The following is a 20,138-nucleotide window of genomic DNA, read 5'->3' as shown; positions in this document are numbered from 1 at the left end:
GTATCCCTGATTCTCACAAATTTAACCTAACAACATAATTTCGCAAAAAATAAATTTTCCCCCAAATACAAAATAGAGTTGGCAAATTGGGATAAATTTAGTTCAGTTTGTGAGAATCTCTCACAATTTCCATCCGATAATAACATTCCATTACAAGTAGCCAAATTTACCAAATGCATAAGAACTGCTGCAAACCTTTCAATACCCGAGACCAAGCCCTACACTTATTCAAAAAAGATTTGTTGGTGGAACAAAGAGCTTCAAAAGTTACAGAAAATAAAACAAGATTTTTGGCATATATACAAACATCAAATGAACGACACAAACCTTATTTCTTATAAAAAAGCGAATGCATATTTTAAAATAGGCGTTAAAACAGCAAAAGGAAATCGTTTGAAGCTTTTACTTCCAACATAACCCCACTGACTACAACAAAGAAAGTTTGGGCTGACATTAAAAAACTTGTAGAAGCCCCATTTCAACAAATTAAATATATCCAAGCTCAAAACTATGTGCTCACAGAACCATTTGAAACTGCTAACGAATTTGGTAAAAAATGGTCGGAATATTCTAGGGATGAAAATTTCAACACCGAATATACCCGACTAAAACAATCGGTACTATATATACTCTCCAAATAACCTGACATTCGCAGCTCGACAACTTAAAAAGGACTTTTCTCTTATTAAACTCGAATCAACTCTACTAACAGCCAAGGGGAAACCCCCTGGTTGCGACCGCATTTCATATCCCATGTTGAAGCACTTAGGACCAGCGGCCAAAGCCAAACCTCCCGAAATATTCAATTCAATATTTAACCAAGGTCGCAATCATCACGTTTGGAAGTCTGCAATAGTTGTTCCTATATACAAACCCAACAAACCGCCATCAGAAGTGTCTAATTTCCGCCCCATCTCCCTGCTTTCATGCCTTAGCAAAACCATCGAAAAAATGCTAGCCCGTCGACTTATGTGGTACATAACCAAAACTAAACGTCTAAGTCCGAACCAAGCCGGTCTTAAGCCGCAGCACAGCACTATGGATTCCCTTCTGCTCCTGCAGCACCTTGCGTCGGATGCTCTCTCAACAAAAAATCACTTCACCCTGTTGGCGACTGATTTTGAAAAAGCTTTCGATCGCGTGGGTGTCCATACGGTTCTTCAACAGCTTGCAACATAGGGGGTGGGTAGGAAAGTCTTTAGTTTAGTAAAGACTTTTATGACTCAGCGCTCATTTCGCGCTAAGATAAATAATGTCCTCTCTTCCTACTTTAAACTTCACAACGGAATTCCGCAAGGATCCCCGTTATCTGTTGTTCTGTTTATAAAAGCTTTCGAACAAATTAATAACATCATAGCAAAGCATAAACAGTCAAATTAATAATGTATGCAGATGACGCTATTATTGTAAGCAAAATCAAAGACCTAGTACAATTAAATAACATTCTAATAACTACAGTGGTGGCCATAAGTATTTTGACAAAATAAAAGTGAAATATACTCGAAACTTGAACTTGCTTCTTTTAACTTTTGGTATCAATGGATACCATACTTTTCTCAACTCATTCGATATTTATTGAAAAAGGCAATTTAAAAAAAAGTAAAAAAAAAACTTTTTCCCTCGGCTTCAAAACTAAAATTTTTGGATGCAAAAAGTTTCTTTAAACAAAAATAATAGTAATTGCAAAAAGAATTTTTCAAAAATAATTTTTCCTCTATTTTTTATGATTTTTTGAAAATGCTTAGAAATACGCATTTAAGCCATATTTTTCTCATTCCCATACAAATTTGTTCCGTCATTGTCACCTTCGAAAAATCATAAAAAATAAAAGATTTTTTTTTTTTTTTTTTTTTTTGATGATAACAAATAAGTTTTATTTACGTCGATCAGCCAACCTAATGGCTATAATACGTAAAGCATAACAAAGAACAGATAACATGAAAACAATAACAGGAGATGTACAGTAACAATTACTGTTTCAGGACTCGGGAAACATTGCGTCCTCTTGTCCAGAGATCGCCGGGGTGTCTCCGTTTCAGTCTTCTTCGGATAGCTTGATTACGTAGAGACGCTGCTAGGTGGTTGGGGTGCGCTATGAGGCGATCGCTGTAACGACTCGAGTGTCGGTTGATCTGCTCTCTAATGGAGGGAATGTGGAGATCATTTGCTAGGGCGTCGTTTTGAACGTACCAAGGCGCGTTTGCCATCATGCGTAGCGCTCGGTTTTGGGTTCTCTGCACTTTCATGACGTTAGTGTCAGAAGCCATGCCCCATATCTGAATGCAATATGTAATCGAGGGCATCACGATCGATTTATACAGCAACACTTTGTTGCAAAGGCTGAGCTTGCTCGTTGGCTTAAGCAACCAGTTCAACTTCCTGAGTTTACTCCGACATGTAGGTGTTATTTTCTTGGTGTGTTCTTTCCAGGTGAGCCGCTTTTCTAGGATCAGTCCCAGATACTGCGCCTGGGGTGACTGTGGGATGGTGACGTCGTGGAGTTCGACTCTGGGTAGGACCTTTCCTCTCAAAGTAAAGTTACAATGTTGCGACTTCCTGCCATTTATGGCAATATTCCACCTGTTAGCCCACTTGCCATACGAGTCCAGAAATTCCTGGGTGATCCTTGATGCCTCGATTCGGCAGGAAGAGTGCACAAGAAAGGCAGTATCGTCAGCATATGTGGCCAAAAGTGTGCCCGGTTCAACAGAACTTGGCAGGTCTGATGTGAACAGGGTGTAGAGAACAAGACCCAGAACGCTTCCCTGCGGAACGCCAGCACGAGCAAATCTAATGCTTGACCTTTCCCCTCTCACCTCGACCATAAAACTTCGATCAAGCAGGTATGATTTCAGTAGAAGGAATTGGCCAGTCGGAAGTAATGACTTCAACTTATGAAGTAGTCCGTAATGCCATACTCGATCAAAAACTTCCTTGACATCAAGGAAAATTGCAGAGCAGTATTGCTTGTTTTCAAAGGCATTCAAAATGTGATTAACTACTCGATGTGCTTGCTCTGGGGTCCCATGGCGATGCCTAAAACCAAACTGGTGATCGGGAATGGCGGCCTGCACGCTTCTTACTCCCATAATTCTACTAAGAAATATTCTCTCGAATATTTTAGAGAATGTGGGAAGCAAGCTTATAGGTCGGTATGACTCTACAAGGTTCTCCGGTTTTCCTGGCTTTGATATCATCGTTATCACAGCACACTTCCATTGGGAGGGAAAGTGTTGGATACGTAGCATTGAATTAAAGAGGAGAACAAGGAACAGGATACCCTTCTTAGGCAGAGCCTTGGCAATTCTATTGTCTATGCCATCGAATCCCGGCGCTTTACTGATATGTAGCTTTCGAATATGAAGACAAACTTCTTCTGGGCTGACATGTGGGATCAGTAGAGCATTCGGTGAAGGAGCATTAATGAAGGCCATTGTTTCTTCGAGATCCTCTGGGCTCGCGAGGTCGAATGGCTGAAAGCGTTTCTCTAGTTCGTCCGCGAAAGCTAAAGAAATCTCTGAGTCAGACCTGCACCATGTATCGTCAGTTTTCTTTATGGGGATCTTTCGGAGAGGCTGTCGTTTAATGTTTCGTGTCGATTTCCAGAGGTTAAAGCCGTACGGTTTGGTGGGATCCGCATTGAGGAGCATCTCATCAAAATATTCGCGCTTGGTTTGATGCAGAAGTTTTTTAAGCTCGTCCTCGGCGCGACGGTAAGCCCTTTTGTCGACTGGGTCTTGGGACCTCAAATATCTGCGACGTAAGGATCTTTTCAGCCTTACCAAGTCCATAACTTCAGGTTTTAAAAGAGCCTGAGGTGGATTGGAGTGGCTTGAAACTTGTCCACAGGTTGAGGACTCGGCAGCGATATGAATACTCCGGACAAACATCTCTACAGCGTCGTTGATTTCCTCGGGAGAGTTTAACACCAGATTGAGGTTAACAAGCTGGTTAACTGCTGCTTGGAAGCGCGGGATACTCGCGTTTCGAGGAAGGATGCGAGGCCTATTACGAATTATTTGTGCAGCTACTCTCAACTTTATTATAAGCGGTATGTGATCAGAGCTAAGCTCAAAGCTTTCTGTGATGGAGAGACACTCGGACCGTATCCCTCTATAGACTGCAAAGTCAATGGCTGTTGGCGTTCTTTGGCTGTATGGATAATGCGTAGGGCCTCCAGTTGCAAGGACCTGGGAGTTTGATCTTTGTACAACATCAGCGAGTGCTCTTCCTCGGCTGGTAGAGTTTCGGGATCCCCAGAGGCGGTGGTGAGCATTCCAATCACCTGCGATTATGAAATTTGTTCCAAGATCATCAAAGAGTTTTTCGAAGTCGTCAGCAGAACATTGAAAGTTTGGTGGACAATATATAGATGCAATACATACTTCGCCATGGTCGGTTGTAACTTTGACAGAGACACATTGTACATTCGTGCTTTATAGATAGTAGGACTGGTAGCATTTAAGACCAGATTTTATTATTATTGCAGATCCACCGCGTTTGAGATCAGCAGGATGAGTTGCTTGATGGATATCGTACCCATGCAAGTTGTAGTACGACCTTGAACAAAAGTGTGTTTCACTGACCAGCATAATGTCAATATTATGACTTTGCACAAAGAGCTCTAGCTCGATGGCTTTATTGGCCAGTCCGTCGGCGTTCCACGCACCAATGTTCAGGCCGATTTGGCTCATGGTTGTGACACATTAACTGGGAAAGATCCAGGGAATGCTTGAGCTGTTCCTGGAGTATTTTGGGGTAATAATCTTGAGACAAGACTCATCATCGACACCATCATTTGGAATAGCTTGTCAATCTGGGCAACAAGGACCGACAGGCTTTCATTAGATTGCAAGAACATTTGCTCTTGGCGCTGCCATTGCTGGTCGTTGACCAATTGCTGTGAGTTGCGTCGCTGTTGTTGTGGGAGAGTCCTCTGGAGATCTGGCTGTTGCTGTTGCTGTGATGGCTGCTGCTGCTGTCGATGCGGTACTTTTTGGTGACTTGGCTGACTTTGTTTCCTGTTGTCACTGCCCAGTGGAGGAAACTGTTGGCTCTGCGTGAGGGTCACAGGGACTTGTTGCCGCTGGGGATGACTAGCTAGACCACGGACAGCATTAGCGTAGGAGTTGGGCGCCGCTGAGTTTGACCAAAAATTAGGATCAGTAAACTGCTGGGGGATGGTTCTGCGTTGAGCAACTTGCTGGTATACAACGCAACCTTTATAGCTAGCTGTATGTCCACCGCCACAGTTAGCACATTTTACTGGACGGACATCCTTTAAGCAGGCCTCCAAGCCATGTTGTAGGCCACATCTGACGCAGTTAAATAGCTTTTGGCAATGATTTTTGGTGTGTCCGAAAGCTTGACAACGGTGGCACTGAACAACATCATCCTTTTTGTAAGGGAGTTCAACTTGGACCCGTTGCCGACAAAGTGTCTTGATCCCGTGGATTTCTTTGTTGTTTGCAGCCGGTTCAAGTTCAACAAAAACTAAGTTAACGAGCTTAGTTTTGTCGAAGCGGCTTCTAGGTCTATTGACAAATCGAACCAAATGACCCGCCGAGGTCAGACTTTCCTTAATGTCTACATCTGGGACAGAATGATGGACACCACGGATGACAACACGATAAGATCTGTCTTCTTTTAACTGCCAGGAATGGTATGGTATCTTTTTAAGGGTCAACGATTTGGTTATGGCTCTGTATGTGTCTGAATCTGATGCGAGAATGGAGACAGAGTTGTTGGGATGGCATTTCAGGGAGTATTTGGAAGGGTCAACAATCTTGTCTGTGGATCTTATGAGTCCGTTTATATTCTCACAGTGATCAACCACAATTGGGGGTGGTTTGTGGGAGGGTAGTTGCTCCTGGCTACCAGACGGTCGGATGACATTTTTGTTGTTGCCTGCGGTATTGTTGACGGCTTTTGTGTTTTTCTTGTTTGTTGTTGATGTGTTATTTGAGGTACTTTTGCTGTTGTTGCTAACTTGTCTTAAGCTGAAAGAAGAACTGGCTTCTTCAGAGACATTGGGGCCCATCGTTTGTGGGACTTCGACGGGTTCGGTGGCTGTGTCCATGTCCGACAGATCTGAGAATCGGTTGGCAGAGACATTGGTTTTAGGGCTATTGGAGTTTCTCAAGATTTTGGAGATAGAATTTGGTGATCTGGAGTCAAGACGGCGTTTGTTTGCCGGTCTTGGGGACCACCAGACCTCTTCGTCTCCATTTATGACTTCTAGTTCCGGTTCAGGATCATGGCTTGAAGGTGAGATGCTGAGGGGGGATGCAGGAGGTGGGGTAGCCTTAACTGACCTTAAGACCTCCTGGATTTTTCGCTGTTGTCGCGCCACAATCTTACTGATGTTAAGATCATCATCGGAGTCCGAAAGGCCAGACATGGTTTAAGTATTGGGCACAGATGTGCACTGCTTTACCGACTTCTTGTATGCATCGGCTCCTTGTCCGGCTACCTGCAAGGTGACCGTGGCTTAGTGGGCAAGGCGCAAGCCCCGCAGTCGGGCGGCACCCGGCTCGAACCCACCAAGTGACGGAGCAATTGAAATTTATTTTTCTTTTATTTGGGATGAAATTATTCTCAAACTCAATTTGACCTTGAATTTGATTTAAATCTTCACAAAATCTTCACAAAATCTTCACTTGTTTTGTCTTTTCGAATCACTTGTTATCGCGTTAGTCAAAACTAACGGAGGTGGGATTCACAAGAGTAACAGTTCTTGCCACTGAGGTGGACTTGTCCATAGACTCTTCACAGTGAAATTCGCAGCGATGCAAAAACGCGTCTGCACTCCACGAAAGCATGATCGAGACTGAGAAGAAAAATTACTTATGGTATGGTATCATTCAAACGGCATTTGAATTACCTTTCCATTGATACCAAAAGTTAAAAGAAGCAAGTTCAAGTTTCGAGTATATTTCACATTTATTTTTTTGACAAAATACTTATGGCCACCATTGTATACTAGATGAAATTTATAATTGGGGGCTGGGTTCTGCTGCAACAATTTCCCCCAAACAAATGTAAAATTTTGCACATATATAAAAAGCACAAATGTACATATCCTAGCTTAACCTTTAATACACTTCCAATTGAATGTGTTGATAATTTAAAAATACTAGGTGTGTATTTTGATAAGAAACTTACTTATAAAAAGCAATTAATAGTGTTGAGCTAATAAGCTTTTTTATTAGCTGTTGAAGTAATTATGCACGAAGAAAATTTTGTTTTCGAATTCTGTAGCAGCGATTTTATTTTCGACGAAGAAGAGTTACAAATGGTCCGCGGGATCGAAAAGAAGTAATACAATAAAAAATTGAGACGCGGATCAGCCGATTGCTGACCCAAAGTAGAAGCCGACAAGCAACGAGAGAGAGCAAATAGAAAGATAAAGAGAGAGCGAGGGTGATGGTAATTATGCAGATAAGCTAAGAGCTAGCATTAAGAGATCCTAAATATCTGCTGCGGCTGGATGACCCGACATACTCCCCCCGTTGGAAGTCTGGCTTTCAACAGCATCCTTAAGGGGCAGCAGACACAGCTTATTAACTGCTCGTTTTGTCACTCCTGATGCTGTCTTGAGGACTGCAACACGAGCAACTCCATCTCCACCACACAGAAGCTCAACGACTCTCGCTAGGGGCCACTTCATCGGAGGCAAGTTCTCGTCCTTGACCAGCACCACGTCACCTACAACCAGGCCAGGCTTCGGGGGGCGCCATTTGGAGCGCTGCTGCAGTAGCGTCAGATATTCTTCCTTCCATCGGGTCCAGAAGACTTGCTGCAAATAGGCCACACGTTGCCATCCATCCAACCGATTGAAGTTAAGGGCGGTCACATCCGGCTCGATGAATGAGGATGGTGGACCACCATTCAGAAAGTGGGCTGGCGTTAGCACATCCAGATCAGCGGGATTTTCTGAAATTGAAACTAAAGGCCGGGAGTTAACTACTGCCGAAATATGGCACAGAAGAGTCCGCAGCTAATCGAAGGCCAGCACTGAAGGTCTAATAGCGCGGTAGAAATGGTACTTCGCCGTCTTCACCGCTGCTTCCCAGAGACCACCAAAATGCGGCGATCTGGGAGGAATAAAGCGCCAATCAATTAGCTCCGCTAGGCAAAAGTCCAACGTCGCTTTCTGATGCTCGTCGCTGAGGAACAAGCGTCTTAACTCAAGCAGCTCATTGCGTGCACTGACAAAGTTGGTTGCATTGTCCGACCAAATCTGCCCCGGTCTTCTCCTGGTGCATATAAATCTCTTGAGGCCATGCAGAAATGATACTGTTGAGAGATCCCTGATCAACTCCAAGTGAATGGCCTTTGTTGCGAAGCAGATAAAGACGCAAACGTAGCATTTCACTGGGGCCTTATTTCGCACTTCCGGCTTGTAAAAGAATGGCCCACAAAAATCAATGCCAGTGACTTCAAATGCATACGATCCATCCAATCGCTCCTTTGGGAGATCCGCCATTACATGCTCGACTAATCGAGGCTTCGTTCGAAAGCATCTGACGCATTTGTTCAAGACCTTGCTCACTGTCTTCCTCCCCCAATAGGCCAATACTAGGACCGAATTATGCCGAGTAGGGCCCGAGGTCCAGTGTGCAGATTACGCTCATGAAAGTGAGTAATGACGGCGGCTGTGACAGGATGGCTCCGTGGCAATATGATTGGATGACGGCTATTAAAATCCAGCGACGAGTTTTTTAGTCGGCCATCCACTCTAAGAAGCCCAAAATGATCGATAAAAGGAGATAGAGACGCAAGCGAACTAGATGGGGCTACAACTCCCTTAGACTGCAAGGATTTTATGTCTTCCCATAAATGAGAACGCTGAACCAGCCGAAGCAATAACTGAGTACCGCTTTGGATATCCGACACCTTAAGATCCGGCTGCCGAATGCGATTAATAAATTTGCAGACGTATCCGAAAATCCTTTAAAGCGCCGCGAAGGCATTTGCAAATTTGGAACAGGCTACGATATCTACGTATGGCGATTTTATTAACAGGACCTTTCGACGAAGCTCAAGCGTTGACTTCTCAGCAAGGATTGGAGAAGGCCAGTCAAACTTTGGGTCTGCAAAGAAATGCCGGCCCATTAAACCAGACAGGGGACTCGCTCAGCTCAGTGGGAAGGACACCTCGGGAGAGAATGTCAGCCGGATTCAAAGAAGTTGGAACGTAACGCCACTCCATCGAATCGGTTCGCTCTTGGATGGCAGCAACTCGGTTTGCCACAAACATGTTGAATCTGGCGGGCTCGTCTCGGATCCAGGACAGCGCAACCGCAGAGTCACTCCAACAATAATACTGTCCCTTAAATACGTTGGTGCCAGCTACTTCTGAGATGAGCTTAGACAAGAGATCGGCCCCACAAAGCTCCAGCTTGGGCACGGTGAGTGTCTTCAAGGGAGCAACCCTTGACTTTGAACAAAGCAACCGTGACTGTCCACTGCACACGATGTAGACACAGGCGCCGTATGCTTCCATGCTGGCATCGCAAAATTCATGGACCTGAATCTCTGAATTTGGAGAAAGCACTTGCCGAGGGAAACCCAAACGCCTGATTTGCTCGAAACTCCTGCATATTGAACTCCATTCCGTATTCTGAGCCTCAGGAAGACTTTCATCCCAGGATAACCTTTCCTTGCACAATTGCTGAAGGAAAATTTTCGCTTTTGCTATCACCGGTTCAACCAATCCAAGAGGATCATAAAAACGTGCAATGGCAGACAAGACAGAACGCCTACAGGGACTTGAGGTTGACTGCAAGACAGAAAAAGAGAACAAAAGCTGATCAGAAGCAGGATCCCAGGCTAAACCCAGAGTTTTGGTAAAGTCAGTGCTGTCATCAAACTTCAAATATGACTCCTTAAATTCGTCAGACACTCCACACAAAGCCGCTGGAACGTTTGAGCACCACTTTCTAAGTTTAAAGCCTCCTCTGGACAGAATTTTAGAGGTCTGATCTACAATGATGATAGCCTCGTCCACGGTCTGGGCTCCAGATATCAGATCATCTACGTAAAAGTCACGCTGAATAACCTCAGCCCCAAGCGGAAACAAAGAATGCTCGTCTCTTGACAGCTGATGCATAGCCCACACAGCCAGAAATGATGCAGGCTTCGTGCCATAAGTCACGGTGTCCAGCTTGTATACTTGCAGCTTGTCCTGTGGGGAAGTCCTCCATAAAATGCATTGCAAATAGCTGTCCTCTGGATGTACCTTGACACAACGGTACATCTTACAAATGTCTCCAGTGATGGCTACCGGGTATGAGCGAAACCGAATCAGAATCTGGAACAGGGTGTGCTGAATTACGGGGCCTGCCATGAGCAAATCATTAAGAGAGTAGCCTGATGAAGTCGCGGCAGATCCGTCAAAAAACTACGCGAAGCTTTTTAGTGGAACTATCCTCCTTTGTGACGCAATGATGAGGCAAAAGAAGCGACAAGAAGCGATTTCTGCGCCAGCAACTGTTGACATGTGCCCCAAGTCAAGGTATTCCTTTATAAAAGCCGCATATTGGGCCTTCAAGGCTGGCCGACGATCTAGTTTCCTCTCTAGGGACAGGAATCTACGATAAGCTTGCTGGTAGGACTCACCCAATAATTCCAGGTTGAGCTTGGCAGGCAAACGAACAGAATAGTCCCCAGCGGGAGAGCGAATGAAATGCTTTGTAAACTGCGCCTCACAGTTCAGTTCTTCCTTAGTAGCATGTGCAATTGGCTCCACGCAGCTTTCTACCTCCCAAAATCGACGAAGAAGATCATCAAGACGATCCAAGCTATTATCCTTATTAATGGTAGGCAAAGCATGGTCGAGATTAACGATGAGCCATTGGAGACGCCATATCCTCCGGAAACAACCCAGCCCAGGCGAGTTTTTTGTATAAGCGGTAAGCCAGGTGGGAGCTTAATTTGCCCAACGCACAACAGCTCGTAAAACAAACTGGCTCCAATCAAAAGATCCACACGCTGAGGGACATAAAACGTCGGGTCAGCTAATTGTATGTTCTGCGGTATTTTCCAGCTGCCGATGTCCACATTGAAACTAGGCTGTCGCTCAGTTATATTGGGAGCAATAACTGCGGTTATGTTCACCGTGTACTCAGACGTTCGGGACTGCATCGTAATGTTAACTGCGTGACCATTTGTAACAAAGCTGGAATCACCTATTCCAGTAACAGAAGCCGAAGTCTTTATCTTCTTTGTTTGAAGCTGATCTGCCAAGCGAGATGTTATTAGATGCAGCTGAGAGCCGGAGTCAAGAAGGGCTCGATATGGAACGAAAACTCCAGATCGATTTTTAATGAGAACGGTGGCAGTGGCTAGGAGTACAATGTCAGTACTGAAATCCTGAGCAATAAGAGCAGTGGATGAGGAAGGCACGGCAGAGGGTTCAACGACAGTATTGGATGCGACAGGGCAAGAGCTTCTGGAAGCTGTGGTCCTGCCTGAGGAGAAGCTGAGGATAAATTTCCCAAGTGAAGGAGGGTGTGGTGTTTAGCTCCGCATGCCCGACAATTGCTGGAATTGCACTGCCTGAATTGATGCCCTATCTTAAGGCAGTTTATGCAAAGAGAGAGCCTCTTTACTTCTTGAGGCCGATTAGCAGGGGGCAGGGCTTTCAAATCTTGACAATAATGGATGGAGTGACCAGAAGCATTACAGAACGAACAAAACCAAGGGTTACTATTTGTGGCAACAAAAGCAGATCTGCGAGAATTAGACGTTCGGTTATTTCCCACCTGATTGCCAGACGCATAGCTTGCCATGGCGAAATCCATTGTCTCCAATGTTCTGCATCGCTGCTCCAAAAATGATGCCATGGATTCCCACGTCGGAATTATATTGACGACTGCTGGATCCTCTAACCGCTCCTCCCATTTTGCCTGGCTCGCAGGATCTAGCTTTTGAAGCAGGACTTGGACGATGATGCATCCCGCGATTTGTTCTGTCGTGCCCAATCCCTTTAAAGCACGAATATGCGTTAAATTTGTCGGACAGCTCACGAAGCATCGAGACGGAACCACTCTGCACTGCCTTAAGCCCCAGGATCTCAGTAATGTGTGCCTGAAAAACCAAACGACGATTATCAAATCTGTTTTGCAGTAAGTCTAAAGCGACGGAATAATTGCCATCCGAAATTTCCAGCGAGCGGATGGTTTCCAACGCAGAATCCCTTAGACATGAGCGTAGATGTTGCAGCTTTTCAATGTTGGTCAGGTCAGGATGACTATCTATGATGGTAGTAAACATAGAATAGAAATCTGACCAATTCGCATAACCTCCAGCGAATTTCGGAAGTTCAAGAACGGGAATCGGAATCTCTCGGCGCAAAGCTTCCGCGGCTGATGGCCGAAATGACCGGGCGTATTGCCATCAGCAAAGGCTGAGTGCTGAAGCAGTTGCGAGGAGCGCTTTGTGATCTCCGATCGAACCGTCGACTTCAGAATTACGACGACATCATCAAATTTCTCCTCCAAGTCATTTCCAATTTCCTCAAAATCCAATTCTTCCAGCTCGTTGAGAACCTTTTTAAACGCCTTTTGAAGCTCCTCGATAAGTTCCAACCTCACATAAAGGCCAGAATCGTCAAAAGAATTCAAAGCCGAACTTGAAAGGGATTCCATTAACCGCCTTGCGCTTCAAAAATGTCACCCTGTTTGAATTGCGATTGTCGGTGACGCTAACCGAATTTTCTGAAGCCATGTTAAGCAGCAACAACAACAAAATAAATGCAGCAGATTCGGCGGGCAAAATTCGGCTTCAGCGGGAAGATGAGCGCAAAGGAGAATGCGAAAAATTGGTCCGCTGCTGGTCTTATTATTATTTTCACAAATCAATTTATAAATATTTGTGTTGTTTATGACAGGTAAACGCACAATGTAGCTGCAACACAGATAAAGCAAAATATGCAGCCTGGTAAAATAAATTAATTTTTGTGACTTGCACTGAGTCCCTTTTATGAACAAATCACGTCGGGGTCACCAAATGTTGAGCTAATAAGCTTTTTTATTAGCTGTTGAAGTAATTATGCACGAAGAAAATTTTGTTTTCGAATTCTGTAGCAGCGATTTTATTTTCGACGAAGAAGAGTTACAAATGGTCCGCGGGATCGAAAAGAAGTAATACAATAAAAAATTGAGACGCGGATCAGCCGATTGCTGACCCAAAGTAGAAGCCGACAAGCAACGAGAGAGAGCAAATAGAAAGATAAAGAGAGAGCGAGAGCGATGGTAATTATGCAGATAAGCTAAGAGCTAGCATTAAGAGATCCTAAATATCTGCTGCGGCTGGATGACCCGACAAATAGTTTTAAGAGACAGCCTTGAGAAAAGGCTGAAAGGCTAAAATTGAATACGGCCTGCCTATATTTGGGTGGACTGCAAGTCAGCATATAAGACTACTTAGACCTGGCTATCACACTGCTGTTAGACGTAGCATCAATGCATTTCCAACATCACCAATAAAATGCATCTTAGCTGAGGCCGGGCTTCTGTCTATTGAAAACCTGGTAACTCTTTTGCTACCCCAACAAACTCCTGCAAAGCGAATTGCGAAAAATTGTTAAGCAACGCAGTCCGCCCTTCGGCGTTGCTTTGCACTTGCGAAGCATTTAAACATCCACCTGCCGCCCACCAACCATAAACTTCCTTCACCACCATGGCTACTACGGGACTCCGCCATTTAGACGGGACTTCAAAAACTTCCCAAGGATATCACCCCTGGAGAGTCCTACCGCAAAGTTTTTGCCGAAGAATCGAGCAAGCCGATATTTAAAAACCGAACGTGGCTATTCACCGATGGGTCAAAATGCGAACACAACACCTCATTCGCATGTGTAGATCAGGATGGACACATCATTGCTGCCGGCCAACTACCAGACTACTACTCAACATTCTCAGCAGAGGCAGTAGCCATACATTCAGCTATAACCTACACCCAAAAGAGACGCGGAAGATTTGTGATTTGCAGCGATGGCCTTTCATCGCTAGAAGCAGTTCGAAATATTGAAAACAGAAATCCAACGACCTGCAACATAAGAGATTCATTAATACAGAGGCCCACGAAGCTGGTGCTGTTCTGGGTGCCCAGCCACAGCTAAGTTAACAGCAATATCTCCAACCTTAACGGTTATCCCAAAAGGACATAAGGAGAGCCCTTTCCATCTACCTAAATAACATCAGGATCGATGGCTGGGCATCCTTCCATCATGGGTACAAAAAAGTAAATCCCAACTTAGAGATGGTTCGGTACCTTGCAAAATGCAGCCGCGCCAAATCTACGCTCTTCGTTCGTCTCCGTACTGGACACTGCAAAGCCACACACAGCCACCTCCTCTCAGGTGAAGACCGGCCTAACTGCCAACTTTGTGGACAAATCCTGTCCACCACCCACTTATTAGACGCCTGCCCAAGATTAGCAAGTATTAGGAAACGCCATTTCCCAAATTCCCTTCCATCATCCCATCTCGAAATATCCATCCCCAATATTAATAAAATCTATAAATTTTTCAAAGAATGCAACTACAGTAGAATCCGCTTATAGCGACTTTTAAGGGACCGACGATTTTTCGTCGTTACACCCGGAAGACGCACTAAGCAGAAGGATTTAAGTGTATAAGTCTGTCTAGGGACCAATCAAGCCATGGAGTTTTCGTCGCAAAAAACCGGACGGACACTATAAGCGGAGTCGTTATAACAGGATTCTACTGTACTTTTAAATTTAAAATGTACCTAATCATTTTATTTCTGTTATTTCTATATAGATTTTTCGATCTTTCCTATGGCAGCTATATGACATAGTACTCTGATTTTTATGAAATTTTTTTTCTCGATTTAAGTATATTTAAAAAATTTGATGTTCCAAAAGCATGCTCCGGAAATTAAAAACTACGACGTTATAATTTTTTCCATTATTTATATACGAGGTGTGTTCAAAAAGTATCGCGAATTTAGAATTTTTGAGGGTTACCTCGTATCGAATTTCGATTTTTTTTATTTTTATTTAAAAGTTCACTTAATTGTTGACAGCTGCTTTGCTTGCACGTGTTTTGGATCGTCTTCGATCCTGTATCAAATTTTGTGTGAAAAACGAAATTAAGTGCGTGGATGCATTCCGAATTTTTGTCTGTGGCATACGGAGAAGCTACCTTGGACCGAAGCAACGTTTATCGGTGGTACAAAATGTTCTTAGAAGGCCGAGAAGATGTGAACGACGAAGAGCTTTTCGGACTTCCGTGCACTTCAATGTGAAAGTTTTGATGAAAGTTTTCTTCGATTGCAGGGGCGTGGTGCATCATGAGTTCATGCCACAGGGAAGAACGGTCAATAAGGAATATAACCTTAAGTTATGCGCAATTTGCGCGAAGCAATCCGCCAGAAACGCCATGATTTGTGGAAGAACAAAAATTGGCTTTTGCACCACGATAACGCCCCTGCTCACACATCGTTGCTTGTGCGCGTCTTTTTGGCCAAAAACACACTAATGATGCCGCAGCCACCGTATTCCCCAGATCTGGCCCCCTGTGACTTTTTCTTGTTTCCTAAACTGAAGAGGCCCATGAAAGGACGACGTTACACTACGCTTGACGAGATAAAGATGACATCGAAGGAGGAGCTGAATAAGATTTAAAAAAAAATGATTTTTTGAACTGCTTCGAAGATTGGAAAAACCGTTGGTACAAGTGCGTAATATCTCATGGGGATTACTTTGAAGGGGACAAAATAGGTATTCATGAATAAATAAAACGTTCTTGAAAAAAACACAAAATTCGCGATTCTTTTTGAACACACCTCGAATATTTTTTGATCTCTCCTATGGTAGCTATATGAAAGAATTATATGATTTTGATCAAATTTAATCCGAAATTCAATAGCAGTTAGAAAATGCCATCTAGAAGATATCAAAAACAGCTCCCTGAGACAGACAGACAGACAGACGGACAGACGAACAGACGAACAGACGGACAGACGTACAGACGTATTTGGATTCTGATCGTGATGCTGATCAAGAATATACAATATATACTTTATGGGGTCTGAGGTGTCTCCTTAACTGCGTTGCAAACTTCTGACAGAAATTATGATACCCTTTGCCCTGCAAGCGTATAAAATACTTTGAATCGATTTTCCGAAAACGTTATTTTGAAAGTCAGTGAACATCAGAACTCAAAGTCTAATAAACCGATCCTTTTCAAATTTTTAACACAAATGCTCCACATAACTACGCAGGTAATCCAGTAGAGTTTTTTTTTTCATTTTTAATATTTTTCTATTTTTAAAAAATAAATTAGCAGCGATTTTTGGAGCAAAAATCGCATTTTCACTTCCAAGTGCTGCCAAAAATAGAAAAAAATTTTTGTTAAAACTCTTCCTTATTACCTTGGGGAATTCATTATCTTTACAACGCATACCACTTTAGGCTTATTTAAAAATATTTTTTAACACTCTTCAAAAGTTAACCAATAACATGTAATTGTGCTTACTGAGTGCTTACTGAGAAGCGTTTTAACTTGTTTTCATACAAGTTTTTGTCTATTAGACAAGTTTCCGTTGTATTAAAAGTATAAAATTGTTTGAAACTTCATTCATGCTGGGCTCTTATATTGGAAGTATTTCATTCAAGCCTCTTTCTTCTTCAGTTTGCCAAGCAGGTCGTCTCTAATTTGCACCGAAAGAAGATTGGACACAAGCGTATGCTGGTTAGTTATACTCGTGACTCCTCTTTGACTGAGGTTAACACCCTCCGTTGCCAAGTTGCGGGTCTGCTAAAGGTAAGCTTAAATGCTTTTCTCCAATCTCTATTAAAAAATGTAACATTTTAGGATGTTCCTTACTTTACCCTGCCCATGTATAAGTTCAGAGAACTTTTTCAGTCGCGTTTCAAAACCTCGATCAGCGTATTGGATTTGTACAAAATGCATGATATATGTACTATAAATTCAGACAAAAATGAGGATAAATTTATAAGCCTAAGGCCGGAAATAATAAATAGCCTCGAAAGCTCACCGTTAATGGAAGGACTACAGCACAGTGTGCCTTACTGTAGTATTCATCTAAAAAGAGACCAGCATAAGGGTTGGGCCGAACAGGAGATCGAGCCACTTCCAAATGTATATATGACTATTTCGGAAATCCAAAAACTAATATATCCCTTACTCAAAGATCATCCAGGAGACATTCCAGTAGCTACGCTTCTTCACTGCATTGAAGGTCAGCTAAAGGCATCGATATTGCCAAACGATAGAGGGGTCAACTTAGAACATTTGATCTGCTGTGTTCAGGGAATTCAAATTCAAATAAACAACTTCGGCGTAAAAATTCTCGGATGGTTAGAGCTTAACAAGGAATTTTCGAAGACAGGACCTGAAGGTGACATATCAAGTTCATATACCTTGTCCGTCAATGATCGTGCAAGTAGCTTGGGTGGAAGCTACTTTAAAACTTCTGTAGCCGATCCTCTCTTTCAAATATCACGCGAAGTCATAGAACTGGTAAAAATGTCTCCGAAGTCTACAATGAAATTTAACCGTTTCATTCCTGCCTATCACAATCATTATGGAAAACAATGCAGAGTTGCAGACTACGGCTACACAAAGCTTATCGAGCTTTTTGAGGCCTTATCTTCTGTTGTGCAAATTATGGGAGATGGTGAAAATCGGCAGATTACGCTGACCCACCGAACTCAAATTCGAAGGTTCACCTCAGATCTATTACGCGTTTTGCGCGCTCAAGGTAACAATTCAGTGCTACTCTCCCAGTTACCAGGAATATTTGCACAGACCCAAAATCGTAGTTTCGACGTCACGGACTATGGTGTGTGCAACATTATAGATATCTTAGATGGGCTAGTTAATTCAAACATTGTAGTTCTCACCACTGTACAGCACGGAAAAGATATTCTTATCTCAATGCCGAAACGTAAACAGACAAGCTCTGAAATGGAAAAAACCTGTGTTTTCGCCGGTGAAATGGTAGAGCTATTGCAGAACGCCCTCCAGTACACTATATTATTTCAAAAGTTTGTACGGTCCTACCATTACCACTTTGCCTACCAATGCCGTCTCAGTGACTACGGATTTCTTAAGCTGGCAGACCTTATGGATGCAATTCATGGATTAGTCGACTTGCAGGTAAACAATGACGAGGACAAGAAAATAGTGCTCTCACCCAAAGTGGCCAGACGAGTGTTCGCTGAGCAATGTGAGGACCTCATACGCCATGTCACTGGAAACTCAAAACACTGCATGAAGTTGGACCAGGTGCTCAGGCTGCACAAAAAGAAGTACGGATATCAAATTAAGCCACAGACCTTAGGGGCGTCTGATATGTGTACGGCATTTGAATTGTTGCCCTACGTTGAATTAAAGCAAAAAGATAAGACCATTTGGCTCATCTGCCACCATAATGACGAAGAATTTCGAGTTCTTTGTTACGACATATGCAAGCATCTTTTTCAACGAGCCGCATTCGACTCTCCTTCGGCAACAATTACCTGTGATGCCGAATCAGCAGCTCACTCCCTACCCTTACCAGAAGCATACCATAAAACTACATTTTTAAGCGAATACAATGCTAGGCACAATATCCACCTTACAGAGCCTGTTCTCTTAGCCATGCGACATGCAATTGAGGTGAATAATGGGCTTTTATTTACAATTCAACAACTAACCTCCTTTTTGTTGTTTAGATTTATAATGATGCCGGCGTACAGTGTATTCGACCTACCGCTTTCATGAGGTTCTTAATAAAAATTGTTCAAGTGCTAGAACAGCGCACCAGCATGTACTTGTACGAAATCAAGATCTCCTTAGATATTGGGCTTACCACTACCTTTGAGTTTGGATTTCCCAATCTGTATTCTGTGATTGCAGCTTATCAAGATCTTTTCACTCTTAACAATGGACCAACGCAGGAAAGAAGTGAAGTTTCCCTTACGGTAAACTGCATGCGTAAGTACTAACACATACCCTAAAAATGTAACTAACTGAAATCATTTTTGATTTTGACATTTCCACAGTGCGTCAGAGTTCCGTAATACACTGTAGAGTTACACAACCCACCAACCAAATGTTACATGACAGTTGTCAAACTATTCACAATAATGTAACATATACTCGTCCTCTGGCTAAGCGCCTAGGAATAACCAACAGTTATTCAAGTAACGCCAATCCTCTTTGCAATTTTGATCGTCAAGGAAACATGTTTCCAGCTTACTTTGGAAATAATGGTGACTTAATTCAGCCACAGAGAATTAACTCATCATTGCTAAATAGTTGTGGGAAAACTGTTGGAAAAAATGTTGCTGTAAGGAACACTCAGGCATTAACACATCGGTTCAAATATTTGACGGTTCGTTCAACTCGTCAGGCGAACTAAACGCCAGTCTAGTTCTAAGCGATCTAACGAATATATCATCGAGCACTGCCATCACAGCTGATATTTCACTTGAACAATCGTCATCCAAGTTGTGGTGTAGACGTCAACCAGGCTTTAATGAGCAGTCAAATAACCAAACACCTAAACCGGATACGTGCACAAAAGAGGTAAAAAAAGGAAAACAAATTAATATAAATACTAACCTGTATTTACAGAAATTACCTTTCTGGATCGATCCTATTTGGACCGCACGATCGGAACACCAAACGGAGAACATTAAAATTGCCGAACTTAAGGCGAAGAATATCTTTCCAATGCTTCTTTCCCCATATACTATTTCTAAAAATGAGAATTTAAGGCGCCAGCTTTTTCATTTTGATAATCATGATCGTAAAATAGCATAATAAAAATACAATTTTTTAATGTTTCTTTACTTATACATTATGCTATAATAGCAACAAAAAAATCAAATAAAATAAATACCCAAATAAGAGGTCCTAAATAAAATAGACTTATTGATATTATAACGCCTTTCGATTTATTCCTGTTGAGCAGATTGTTGGGTCAGTAAGCTTTTTTACCAACCATTACCTTGTGCCCAAGTAAATAAAAAATCGCACGAATTTTAGCTTAAAATTGCACTTATTTATTAATTGGCACCAGGCCTGAAATTCATAAAGTTCTTGTTTGTTGGTTTGAATTAGGCAGGCAGACCGAATTGTCTGTGCCTTTTTT

General features: G+C 42.9%; 1 protein-coding gene across 1 annotated transcript in view; it reads left to right on the top strand.

Annotated features, from left to right (window-relative positions):
• LOC108100677 (meiosis regulator and mRNA stability factor 1) overlaps positions 1–19,910 on the top strand; it is a 35,544-nt gene extending 15,634 nt beyond the window's left edge. Inside the window, 6 exon segments of the mRNA XM_043207883.1 lie at positions 16,667–16,798; positions 16,850–18,658; positions 18,715–18,976; positions 19,045–19,361; positions 19,364–19,570; positions 19,619–19,910. Coding sequence (XP_043063818.1) covers positions 16,667–16,798; positions 16,850–18,658; positions 18,715–18,976; positions 19,045–19,361; positions 19,364–19,570; positions 19,619–19,807 — 2,916 coding nt within the window. The 3' untranslated portion in view covers positions 19,808–19,910.
• Positions 19,911–20,138: the final 228 nt, after the last annotated feature.

This window comes from Drosophila ficusphila, unplaced genomic scaffold (genome assembly GCF_018152265.1).
Source record: "Drosophila ficusphila isolate 14025-0441.05 unplaced genomic scaffold, ASM1815226v1 contig_348, whole genome shotgun sequence".
NCBI lineage: Eukaryota > Metazoa > Arthropoda > Insecta > Diptera > Drosophilidae > Drosophila > Drosophila ficusphila.
Note: the sequence above shows the minus strand (reverse complement) of the source record. Positions and strands in the feature narration are given on the sequence as shown.